The sequence below is a fragment of the Parus major genome, chromosome 10 (genome assembly GCF_001522545.3).
Source record: "Parus major isolate Abel chromosome 10, Parus_major1.1, whole genome shotgun sequence".
Taxonomy (NCBI): domain Eukaryota; kingdom Metazoa; phylum Chordata; class Aves; order Passeriformes; family Paridae; genus Parus; species Parus major.
The window spans coordinates 2,752,158-2,765,497 of record NC_031779.1 but is presented as its reverse complement, the minus strand read 5'-3'; the positions used below and the strand labels follow the sequence as shown (position 1 = coordinate 2,765,497).

General features: G+C 39.4%; 1 protein-coding gene across 2 annotated transcripts in view; it reads right to left on the bottom strand.

Annotated features, from left to right (window-relative positions):
- The window catches only part of SCAPER (S-phase cyclin A associated protein in the ER), a 132,510-nt gene that overhangs the window by 69,802 nt on the left and 49,368 nt on the right, over window positions 1–13,340 (bottom strand). For both annotated transcript variants that reach the window (XM_015639247.2, XM_015639245.3), the window contains exons 21-22: window positions 9,250–9,386; window positions 6,092–6,157 (exon numbers count right to left, since the gene is read on the bottom strand). In XM_015639247.2, the coding sequence (XP_015494733.2) occupies window positions 6,092–6,157; window positions 9,250–9,386 (203 nt within the window). The remainder of the gene's footprint in view (window positions 1–6,091; window positions 6,158–9,249; window positions 9,387–13,340) is intronic.

Here is a 13,340-nt window from a genome sequence, read left to right as displayed (position 1 = left end):
ACAGCCCTGATCCCTGGACACACAGCCCTGGATCCCTGGGACAGACAGACATTCCCAGATCCCTGGGACACAGCCCTGATCCCTGGGACAGACAGACAGCCCCAATTCTGGGACAGACAGACAGCCCTGATCCCTGGGACACACAGCCCTGGATCCCTGGGACAGACAGACAGCCCTGATCCCTGGGACAGACAGACAGCCCCAATTCTGGGACACACAGCCCCGATCCCTGGGACAGACAGACTGCCCCAATCCCTGGGACACACAGCCGTGATCCCTGGACACACAGCCCTGATCCCTGGGACAGACAGACAGCCCCAATTCTGGGACAGACAGACAGCCCCAATCCCTGGGACAGACAGACAGCCCCAATCCCTGGGACAGACAGACAGCCCCAATCCCTGGGACAGACAGACAGCCCCAATCCCTGGACACACAGCATCTATTCTCCCCGAGGCAGCCGGTGCTGGAGGGAACTGAGGGCAGCTGTGGCACCTCCTGCCCTGCCCCAGGCAGAGCTGTGGCTGATCCCCAAACGCTGCCCCCAGCCCCACACGTTCCCTGTGCCCCCAGTGCCACCCCTGCACTGCAATCCTTGTCCTGGCACACGGGGCACCCTCGGGACACTGCCATGGGAACCATCCCACAGCGGGACACAGCCCCCAACACTGCCAGACACAAACCAGCTGCAGCTCCATACACCTGGAAATGGAAATCTGAAACATGAGGAAAAGTTCCTAGAAATACTGTTTTCTCAATATATTTATCTAAATTCCCATGCAAATGTTTTAATCACTCTCTGAGGTGGAAATCCACCGCCTGCCCAATCATACCCCTGGTATTTGTCTTGCTTTAAAGTTTACCTGAATTTTATCTGATTTGCACTCTGCCTCTTCTACAGTTTCCAAAACATTTTGGAAATTAAATTTTGTCCAAGTACTTCCAGTTTCAGAGACTGTTTTTTCCCTCAGCAGTAAGTATTTCAGTATAATATTTTACAACTGGCCTAACTGGACTCTAAGCCTACTACACCAGGAAAACCTACAAGGTGAGTTTATCCTGTGAATACACCAATACATAATGATGAAAGAAAAAAGTACTATATTGGTACAGACATTTAGCTTTGGAGTACTTAAAAAGAACAAATGTCAGACTACATTCCCATGTCCTCTGCAGCAGACTCTTACAGGAAATATTATTTCTACCTCTTCTTTTTGTGCTGCAGTCTGTTTCCAGGATAACACTGGTTCCAATTTCCCTACTAACTGAAGTATCCCTTTACAGTTTTTAAAAAAAAAGGTAAGTAAAAAGAATACAATAAAACAATTCCTTGCTATGTGAGGAGAGACTAGATAAAATATTAGACCAAGGGGTTAAGTTTTCCTCCTGCAAACCTGCTAATTCCCTTCAGGCACAAGGCAATCTTTCATTACTTTAGTTTCCCTGTTGTATTGAAAGATGACAATTATACTTTGCTGCCTGGATATTTAACACTGAAACACATGGCCTGCCTCTGCACTAGAAGATACTAAATAGATGTAAATAACTCTCTAACTCTGTGAAAGTGTTTTCCTTCCCTTTTCAAAATGTGCTCCAATGGACACCCGAGAATGCTGTAATGCACACCTGACACACCTTTTGCCGTGTTATCCTAGTACAGTGGACACTAAATAATTACTCAGATCAGTTCCCAGAGAATATGAATACTACAAACCCAACAAGAGTCCATCAGTTCTTACAAAATTACCTAAGTGCCACCAGGGACCAACCAGCAAATGCACTCGTGAAAGGCAGGGAGCAACACCTGGCTGCCCCAGGTTACAATGTCCACATTTCCTTGAACGTCCCTCCTGGCACATGGAGTAGTTCAGAGACCAAAATACCTACCAAACAAGGCAGTATTTGGAATTATCCCACCCCTCTCCCGAATGCACACAATTTTTTTTATAGATACTTAAAAACCCAAGTGTCCCAGCCATCTTTCAGAAGTAATTTCTAAGAAAGAATTCCTTAGAGCCATTTACAATCCCAGCTATGAATCAGTGCTGTACTACTGAAAAAGGGATACACACTGTCTGTCACAGCAGGATAAAGCCTGTTTGCTTATTGCTATTAGTGTACTAGCAGTGTAGAGCTTAGAAAGCACTTGGATCAGTGCTTCATTAGTGCAAAAGGTTTTATAAATCTGCAAACCTTCAACTAATAAGAACCACTGAAACAGTCTATCAGCTGCATCATGAAATCAGTGGTCTCGTAATATTAAAGTGGCCTAATCTTAAAGGTGATCTAAAAAGGCTTTTTACCTGCCAAAGACTAACTCTGGTTTCTGTCTTTCTTCTGTAACAACTGACAACGTGACTAAGAACTAAAATCAGATAAAGTTGCATTCCATAAGTGGTTCTGGTTGTTTGTGAAGACACTCTCAGTTTGGGAGTAGACAAGTGGGTAAAGAAATGTGGCATAAGCAAGGAAGCATAAAAGAAAGAGATCTTTATTTAATTCAAAACCACATTGCTTCTGTTAAGCAAATATATAAACCTACCAATTATGTCCCATTTAAAATAGAATTTAAAAAGGAACTTCTCAATTTTTAAGCTCCGCAGCCCACTAAGTCAAAGGATATTTTTTGTTCACTGGTATACTTCCACTCCAATTTGGGTACATGAAACCTTCCCTTGGGAAAGACAAAAAGTCTTTGCATTTGTTTTGACCCAAACACTGCATTTAGCATGTGGAGTTTTGACCCCTTTGTTCTGTGATGGGACTTTTCTCAGTATCTGTGCAGATCTCCTGAGAGCTGTACAGACTCCTGGGTGGCAGCAGTTTGCTCAGAACAGCTCATCACAGAATCCCTGTGCAGCACACGGTGTTCAGGCTGAAGAGCCAGTCCTCCACTGCTTGCACAGCTTCTCAAGGTAATTATGCTTCACACCTACTGCTGTTTGATCCTTTGTGCTGACTCCTCTTCCTGCTGGCCTTGGTTAAATAGGATCCATTACCTAGTTCTGTGTTTTCCTATTATTTTTCTCTATATTAAGACTAGGTTGTGGCATATAAACAGATACAGTCTGGGTTAAAACTCTTGCCTCATATAATTTCTTGCCCTCTCATCCTCTCTCTTACAGAAAGAGATAATACTTCCCTATTCTCTGTTCTTCTTCCATTTTGTTATATGTGTTGTGCAAAGTAAACATATTTTAACATGTGCTTCAGGTTGACTCACAGACACTCTTCTACTTAAAAAGCCAGTTCAGACTTGAGCTCACATTTTTACCCCCTCGATTTCAAAGAAATTCACAAATATTTAAACCCTCAGAGCAGGTAAAAAGTTGTGTAGTTTTGGAAATAACAATAACTATGGATCCTGAAACTGTATTTTAAAAAATTTAGATGTAAGCAGCTGAGAGATCTCTAGGTTTCTACCTGAAGACTGCACAGAGACCTCCCAGATCTGTGATAGAAGTGAGCTACACAGTGGCTATCACTAGCTCACACCTAAAAGGATATGACCCTAACAGAGGCAATAAAGGAAGAAACTAAAAAAGCAGATGGAACAGAAGATTCTGCCTGAAAGCAAATGAGCAATTAATTACATAAAGAAAAATGAAAACTGCAAATTCAAGATCAGACAAAAGATTTGAAAACATTTTTTAAAAATTTAAAATCTGAGTTTCTCTCATGCTACAATTAATACAGAACTGACCAAGTTGCATCATTGATAATCTCAGAATTTAACACTGAAACACTAGAGCTTATTAATATCTCCAGAGTTGAAGGCACACATTTCTACTTTCTGATGACTAGAACCTAATATTTTATTTTCTAGCAGCAAAGAAAAGCAAATCACAAAACCCACAAATCTAGAAGTCTCAAAATACCATGAAATTAATCTTGCAAACAGAAGTGCTGATGACAAGAAATGAAGCCAACTCCTTCCCATGTGTTTATGCAGGTGTGCCATCTGCTGGAGATGGGTCATTTTCTTGTGTCAAACCTCAGTGATGGATTTTTATTATTTTAAAACACAACTAAGATTCAGCAGCAGTAGTCAAGCTTTTAAAAAGTCTATGTAAAATATACTTGCATACAGGCTGGTTGTATGTACATCAAGGAGGTCTAAACTGCAAGGATCTGAACTGCTTAACCACCACCAACTTGAACAAAATGCCACCTTCCTCAGCAGTTTATGAGTGATGGAAACAACCACAAAATACACAGGGTCTGGTAGAGGTTATTACCTCAGTCTGAAGACAAATATCCCCAATCTGGAAAGCTGCTGTAATTTTTGGATGAGGGTTTTTGACTCCAGCTCTTGAGACCCCACAGCTCCTTGACTGATGCTACAGACTACCTAAGCCCAGCTACCAGTAAGGCACACACACCATCTGCCCACTGGGAATGGATGTCTTAGGAACCTTAGAGCAGGGCAGGCTGCATAATCCTCTTTACTAATCTGTTAGTCTTTTAATCTTTCCTCATTTTTGGCTTAGGAGTCTCTTGGGCTGGCTGTGCTTTCCTAGAGCTGCAGGAATGCAGGTAACCTATCAGTGAGCACCTGTGTGAATCCTGGCAGGGAGCTCCCCACATCTCCCTGCATGCTGCCTTAAGGATATTGGGTTTGGTTTCTCTAGAACTTGGCTCCAGCTTTCCCCTGTGCTCCCTTGTTCTGGTACCAAGAAGGACAGCAAGCAATCACCATCCATCTTTTCTGTGCCATTTGTGACACTGTAGATATCTATAACATAATCACATAAGAACTTCTTCCCATTATCATGTTTTCCTGCAGGAATAGTACTAGTCTACTTATTTCCTAATACATAAGATATATCTGAAATCATTACATATTTCCCTTTCTGCTGTTTCTGAACCTTTAGCAATTGTAGCTTATCTGTTCGGAGACAGAGAACTATCACTTCACATCTGATCCAAAAGACGTAAATGACTCGGGTATTTGTACCTGATGACATTCTTTGTTCTGTTTTTGCTTGTTTCTAAGTAATTTTAATGAAGGATTTTTATGAGCTGCTGAGTACTGAACTGGTATTTTCCAGGAACTACCTATCCCATCACCAAATTCAAGGCCCACACTTCTTACATGAAGATAGAATTGAGTTCAGTCTTCCCCCTCCACTGGGTAGCACTCAACACACCCCAGATTCCACCTGCCATTTCTCACCTGCTCACATACTCTCTTCAAAATGATCATTTTGAATAAATTGCCAGTTCTTGTCCCAACTGTCCTGAATCTCTGCATGAACATCACACTGTCGCCTCACTCCTGGCCCTCTTTTTCCAAGTCATTTGAGAACATGTTGACCATCAGAGAACTGCAGAACTCTACTGGTAACCTCCCTGTTCTGCCACTGACTGATGAAACTCCACTTCTTTTCAAGTTCTTAACTGTTTTCCACTTAAACTGCAGCTGTATAGTTTCTTTTAAAAACATTAAGTAATAGACCTTATCAAAATAATTTTGGAAATCCAAATATTTTGCATCTCTTCCCAACTGGTGTCGATGGAATCAGAAAACAAAAGCTTAGCAATTTTCACTTTCAAACTAAGCAGAAGGAATTTGTCAGTGATCACAGATCTTGTTTTAATCTCAGCATCCAGCTGTTTTCATCTGTGTCTTATCCTTGACAATATACAGGTCTATTCTTTAAGAAGTTCAATATCAACCTAAGACATCTGTGCATTAAAACATCTGTGTTTCTACCACAAGAACTTTTGTTTCTGACCAAACAGAGGTCAAACATAAGATTTCCAATCCCAGAATTCCAGTGCTGAATTTTCACCCATCAGTTTTAAGGTACAAGACTGGAACCTTCTTGTTTCCAGGTAAGAAAAAGGTAACTATATGTTCATTTTACTACTGCAATGTACACAGGTTAAGATATACGGCGTCTTCAGAAAAAAACTGCTTCTATTGAAGTCTGACCTTTTGTGTCAGAGATCTGTAACTCAGGATGGCAACATGCCCCATATTGAGGGGAAACCTTTCACACCTGCTCCACCAGAAATTTCAGGGGCACTTCAGTGACAGACAGGGGAAAAAAACATATGTCTAAAATATATAGAGATAATTGCTTACTTGGCTTTAAATGGGGAATCAGACACAGCATTTTTTGCTTCCATCAAGCTCTCATATTCCTTTGCCCTGGAGGAGAAAATATTCATTATTATTGACTATTGTCTAAAGTGTACAGGATGTAAGACCAGCAAGGGAGTTCAAACCTTTGGCTTTTTCTGCTTCATAATAAAGCATTGCATTTCTGTCAATTCTGCTCTGTCATAATCCATAATCCACAGATGCTTAACTACTGGCCATTGGCCATTGACAAGTCATGATTAACATTACTACTATAGAATAACACCAGTACACAAAAGGTGTATTTAAGCTGACTTTTTAAATGGTAGAAAATTTCACAAGTGATATATAAAACTGTAGTAATCTGCTATTATAAAATATTTGTGATATAATGATATAATAATATTATAAAATGATTAGTGATATAATGCTATATAATATTATTATTAAAATACCTGAGCAATATTATTATATAAAACATTAATGACATAGACATGTAGTACACACCAGATTAGTACATCAGAGAGATTACAATTAACATATAAATAATTGGTTACATTTACAGGCACAGGAGCATTTTTTATGTAATTACTGACTGTAGTGTAACATAATGAATGTTAGGCAAACAGCACAGAAACTCCACCGACTCCTTTACTGCTGGAAACAGAAACACAACCCATTTAGTCCCTTAAAAGTATTGTTTACACTGGCCATATGCCAGAAAGCAGGAAGAGGGAGACAAGACTTTTTTCCACTGCTTGTTTTCACTCCAGCCTGCTTAGCCTGTGCCAACAGGTGAAAACCCTGTCATTCCTGGAGCAAGGCAGCAACCACAGTTACAATCCTGTACCCCATTTCTAACACACACACAATGCAAAATTAATCCAGGCACTGCAGTGATGCAGATACATTTCTCTCAGCTACACATATTAAACCTTTCTTTATATTTTCTGTTTACCCAAATGGCTCAAGTTTCCCAAAGCTACTCAGATTTTCTTTTCATTTGCTTCACCGTTCCAACTTGTGTTCCACACAAATATTGTTACATCACCACCATGTCTGATTTGTGGGTCATTAATAAAGCCATTAATCACAGCTGAATTTAGTATTAAACATGAAGGTGAGATTCCTTTATTAACCTTTTGCCTTCTTAGCCAGAAATAACACATTTCAGCTTCTGTACAGACAAGTCAGTCAAACCTGAATTATCACCCCAAAACCCTGTTACACATGGAGTGCTTTAAATCCCCTGCAAAGCCTGTACCAACTATCTGCTAAGAACACCTCTAATGCTTCCATTCAGCTCCCACCAATCCTGCTTTTCCTGTGTCAGTATCCAAATATCCTCCTGCTAGCAGCACATACATGATAACCTGAGATAATTTACTTACCTATTTATCAGTTGTTACTGATAGCCCCAGTTAAATGGCTTAGGGTTAAAAATATAATTAATAAGACTTAATTAGACTTAATAAGAGAAACTTCTCAACACATCTAATATCCCATTGATCACCATTTGTCCCCTCATTCACCTCTGCCCTTCATTGCTTTGATACTGCAAGAGTGATTTAAGAGCTAGAAACTCAGGAGTGTAACAGGAACATATTTGCTTGAAGATGTTATTTTTTTCCAGTTTAAAATACCACAGCTTCCTAGACACTGAAATGAATGTGACATTTCAAGTGCTGAGGTATTAGGGCATTCCTTGTAACTATTTATTTTCCTAGAGAAGAGCAGCAAATATGTACTAAAACATGGTGTGTAAATAATCAGCTAACAGCTATGAAACTCTGAATTAGCAACATCAAAATACCTCTGCTTTATGTTGCTACTGGACATTCAGCAAAGCCATGGAAAACTCTAGCTACCTTTGAAAAGTAAAAGCAAGCTTAATGAATAATGAACTTCATGTATATACTTCCACTGTGTTTTTCAATAGTACATCACTGTTGTAGAATGATTGTCCTTTATTATTATTATTGGTTTTAATCACAATTTTTGATGACAAATATGCTGACTCACAACAGGCTGACACATATGACCTTCAAAATACTCTGAAAAAGTTTTTCTCCTATCTATGCCAACAATAAATTATTATTTCAACCTGCATTCCAAAGTCTGACAAATCTTTGACTAAATTCAGCAGAAGCAGCCCTGGAGAAATAATTCAAACTGGACCCAGTAACAGCATTAAATCAACAGGTCATATGAATAACTCTGCATCCTGAGCAACCAGAAATCTGAATAACACTATCCAGCTCCAGCTGTGATATTCAGTTAGTGGATATGCTCATCCAAAAAGAAGAGCAGTCAGAAACAATAATATACTGTAAGAGCGTTGTGGTTTTGAAGGCTTATGTGCCTGCTAGGTGTTAATAAAACATCTCACTTCTACTGTAGCTCTAAAAATCTGTGCAAGCTTTTTTCTCTTATTTGAAACCCTTCTTGCTTAAAAAGACAGAGAAAATGTGTAACAATGACTCCTACCTAGCTGAGAAGTATTTTTAGAGAGAAATGCAAAAATATACTACAATATTCAGCTGAGCATTAACCTGATCTGGGGACCACTCAGCCATGAAGAGTGACACTGCCAGTTCATGATATCATGATGTCCTGCACATCACACTGATTTGCAGATGTCACTTTTTAGACCAAGAACCAATTGCACATCTGACAACTCACCTTCCACTTTAAGACATTTTTAACTTTCTTCTTGTTGTGACAGGCAACAAAAAATGATTAAATTTACTCATGGGATTTGACACTACAGCAGGCTGACTTCTATTTGTTGATTACTATTGATTTTCTTTGTTACTTCATTTAAAAATCAATAGCTGGAAAGAAAAATAGGCATGGTTTACACAAATTTAAACATGCTATTGTATGCTAGAGAAAGCTACAGTTTTGGCAGGGCACTGGCATCCAATTATGAGAAAAGCTCTTAACAGGTGAAACCAAGGGCTCCAGATCGATATTCAGTTTTCTTCCTCAATCAGAGAAAGTGGCCATAAATTAGGCTCATCAGTGTTATTTTCAAGACACTCCCAAAGCAAATAACTTTACATTTTTTTCAGCTTTCCACTGCACTCAGACTAGAGGACAGAAGGTAAAGTTTAGTACAAAACTTAGAGAAGAAAAAAATAAAAATAAATTGGTACTACCTGGAGTTCATCCGTGCCTTTAGTTTTTTGGCCTTCTTTTTAATTTTCTGTTTCTCCTCTCCATCTTTTAATGGTTCCACAGGAACAGAACTCTCTATCACAATGTCCACAATGTACTTTTTTAATGACAGGTGCTCCTGCAGAAAATATTGAAATTCTATTTAATGCTATACTATGTGATGGAGCTCACAGATGATCTTGCAGGGAAAAAACTAGTGGTAAATATTTAACTGAAGGTTATGAAAATGAATCCAAATCTGAAAATAAATCTTGGGAAACAGATTATTTCACACTGGAGAGAACAAGCTGTGTATTTTCTAAAAAGGGAGAAAAATTATTAAAAGCAGAACAAGAAACACTGTGCCTTCATTTCAAGAAATTGTTACCTAACAAGTATGGACATGCATTTTACTATTCACTACTTATAATGTTACAATTTATTAATAGGACTATTACTTTTTCTGTCACATTAAAAAATTTGAATTTAGGCAAAATATTGGCAAAATTTCAGTTCCACATAGAAGAAATGCTAAACAACCAGTTCAATGCCCATTACTAGAATGTATTTATACAATTTTTACTACACTGAGGTTTGTATCTGTTTTTTTATTAAAAAGTACAGATCACCACAGCTTATTAGGATAATTTATCCTTGAATATTATTATGGCCACAATCAGATGTGGTTACCTTTTGGTAAGTACCCTTAAAATTCAAAGTAAAAGGTGAAGTGCTAAAAAAAAATTATAGACAGTATTTTCCAGAAAACAAACTATATTTTCTTTCACTGATTCAGGAAAATACTGCGCCTGTTGAAAACAAAATAAATCTCAGTGAAATTTCCTGGAAAAAGACCATTTAGTTTTTGGAAAGTAGTGCTGCATGATATAACCTAGGAATATATATCTGGTGGAAACAGTAAATGAAATATCTATTTTAAATCATAGGAATGCACAATGAATACTGAATTAGTAGGTCTAATTCTAGTGAAGGAGTACTGGACAAAAGAAATCCAATCCAATCCTCTAGGCAAGTTCTAGAAGTAATGTTGATTTTCCCTTTGCTCCTCTGCCTACCTTAGGTAAGTCCCAGCACACCTGAACAGTTTTCCTCAGTGAATTGTCTGAGCTGTTCAAACCATACACATTGCTATGGATTGCTCCAGTCACTTGAAAGGTCATTTTAACAGCTTTTGTAGGCGTTTGCCCTGCCCTTAATATTCTCCATTTAGTTTTAGCAAGAAGTGTTTAATAGAAAACCTTCTCAGGGTATCTCCAGAGGCTGTGTCCTTGGAGAATGAGTGCATTGCAGCGAGTTAGTTCTCCACCAAGCTGCTGCAGTGCAGCACAAACCATCTCCATCCTGGTTATGAACCCCCAGCTCAATTTTGTCTCCTCAGAGAGAGGTATCCACAACACAACAAAATACCTTTTCCACTAATTTTCTTTTCAAAACCAGAAATCCAGTCCTTAGGTTAAATTGCACAGGAAACAGGAGGTTTGGAGTTTGACAATGTTAAAAGAAAGGACTTCCTCAGAACAGACCATGGCACTGCTGCTTTGCTACCATGCTTCAGGGTACTGATCATGTGACATCTAATGAGAAAGATATCTGTGAATTATTTCCATGGGATTTGGTATGAACATCCCTGCTTTCCAAAGGGTACAGCCCAGCACCTCCAGGAGCTATGCCAGGTCTCCCCAGTGAGATGCAGCACCTGTAACTCACAAAACTGTCCAGGGCTATCAGCACTTCTACATCTTTGTTTAACAGTGCTACTGGGATTCTGGCTCATCACATCTTCCAACTGTTATTGCTCCAAAGTGACAGCAGAGTTGAATAAAGCTCCCAGTGCACTCTGCTATGGCCATCACGCTACACCAGAGGCAGCCAGGCTGCTGTGCAGCCACACCAGGGCAGCTGTGACCACAGGGTCACACTTTTGCTGGGCATAAAGCAAGGAGACGACACTGTGCACCCCCTGTACAGACACTCATGTCTTTTTTCATCATCTTATCTGTGATTAGCTGCTGACTTGAAGAGAGCTGTAGGGTTCAAGAAGCACATTCATGCCCCAGGCTGTGGAGCCAGGAGAGCACCCACGATGGTTGCACACATTTGTTCACAGGAACTCGAGCACGATGGTTCTCAGCGTTCTCAGCTTTCACACAGGGCAGTGTGGATTAATATCAGACTTCATCCATACAGCTCATTAAAGTCAGAGCAGAGTAATAATACCTCGTGTCACAAAAACAATCACTTTCTGAAGGTACAGATCAAAGTGTGGGATTATCACCATGGGCAGATCGACACCATTCAGGTGTGAAACAAGAATAACAAATAGCTTGGTATTGGGTGACAACTGGCACCTGAGGAGGGCTGCTGCTACATCACCCTCCAGAGCAGGGGAAAAATACTTATCCCTGTGTTTTATTGAGCTCCCACGAGTTACCTGAAAAAATTAAGGTTTTAGAATCCAGTAAGTAACACTGAAGTGCAGGAAGTCCAATCCTTTAAATAATTAAACTCATGAGTAATTTTGCCTGTACACCCGTAGCTGGGCAGGTGAACAAACCACAAAAATAACCATCAGAGCATGAAAGGGAGTGAGGCACTGTTTTCAAAGAAAACTTTTGTGATCCTTTCATTTAAGCAAGAATGAACCTCATCAATATTTCTAATAAATGTAATGCAGGATAACTGGGTAATCTGGACACTTCTTCCTGAAAGTCTTTCACCTTTTTTTAAATTATTTTTTTATATAAGTAAATGCTAAGTGCAGTCAGACTTTCTGAGACTAAATTAATTTATTATTTCCCTTAAAGCATTCTGGGTTTCTCCTTATGGCAACATGAGGGGTCATCACTGGTCTGGTCCTGTGCTAGGCTGAGCACATTCTGGCCCCAAATCCTCAGGTACTGGTAAACCACCAGATCTTTGGAGAATTTAGGCCATTTAGGCCATAAATGTAAAACATTATTAAACAGATCATCTTTTTTAATGGAAACTTCTGTCATTAAAACCTGTATTCAGCCTTACCAAAAATGCTCAGTGCAGTTTCAGTTTCAGCCATAACAGTTTTAGCTGCACAATTTCTCTGAAGCTCTGTTTTAAAAGCTTATGTACAATATACTAATTTTGCTGCTTCTGTCCTACCAGAACACCTTTTTATCTCAAGATTAATCCAGAGCCAGCTACAATGGTCATTCCATATCAGATTTCTGCCATCATTTTTCGTACTTGATACTCGTCCTCTGAGCTGCACAGCTGAGATCAGGAATATCACAAAGTAAGGTCTCAGCTTTCATGAAGGTGGCAGAATCTGTGCCACAAAGGGCAGACACTTTTCTGTGCTGGGATGTACAGCTGCAAAATAAAGAAACAAGAAGTGAATGCTGCCATGGATTTCCTCATGATCACCTGTATATGTTCCTCTCTGCTCATGTGATGATGGCTCAGTGACCCATTAGAGTAGAAATGCTCCTGCTCTTTCTCTCCAGTGTTATTTCCATGCATTCTCCAAAGCTAAAGACTACTGCTAAAAATCCCAAGGTATCCTGTACCCCTCTCAGGGGGGGACCCTCAGTCTCCAGCTGAAAAAGCCATGAAGTATAAGTAAGGTAGTAAACATCCACCATGTGATATTTAATGGCATTTTGTACAGACACATGTTGTTATTGGACAGCACCATAGAACCTCTAATTTTTTATGGAGCACTGAAGTAATTTTTAGAACAACTGACATAAATTTCTGTAAAAGTGTCAATACTTTATTTATAAACAAGGTGATAAAGACTACTATTAAATGCCCATGTAAAACTGCAGTCACCACAAAGCAGACAGAAATTAGATTATTTACAAAAATGTCTGCTATTCCTTCTGTCTCCCTCCATTTTCAACTATTCTGACTTTTAGTCAAGTCATTGAAAATCCTGAAACTTTCCAAATGCAACAAATGGGCCTCATCTACAAACTACACGAGGAATTGAGTTGCCAAAACCATTACAGCTAAAGCTGGTCACCCCTGAAGTCACACTCTTGCTGGTTATTGCCTAGTCCACTTCAACTGCCTGTACCAGAAAATCTACCCTGTT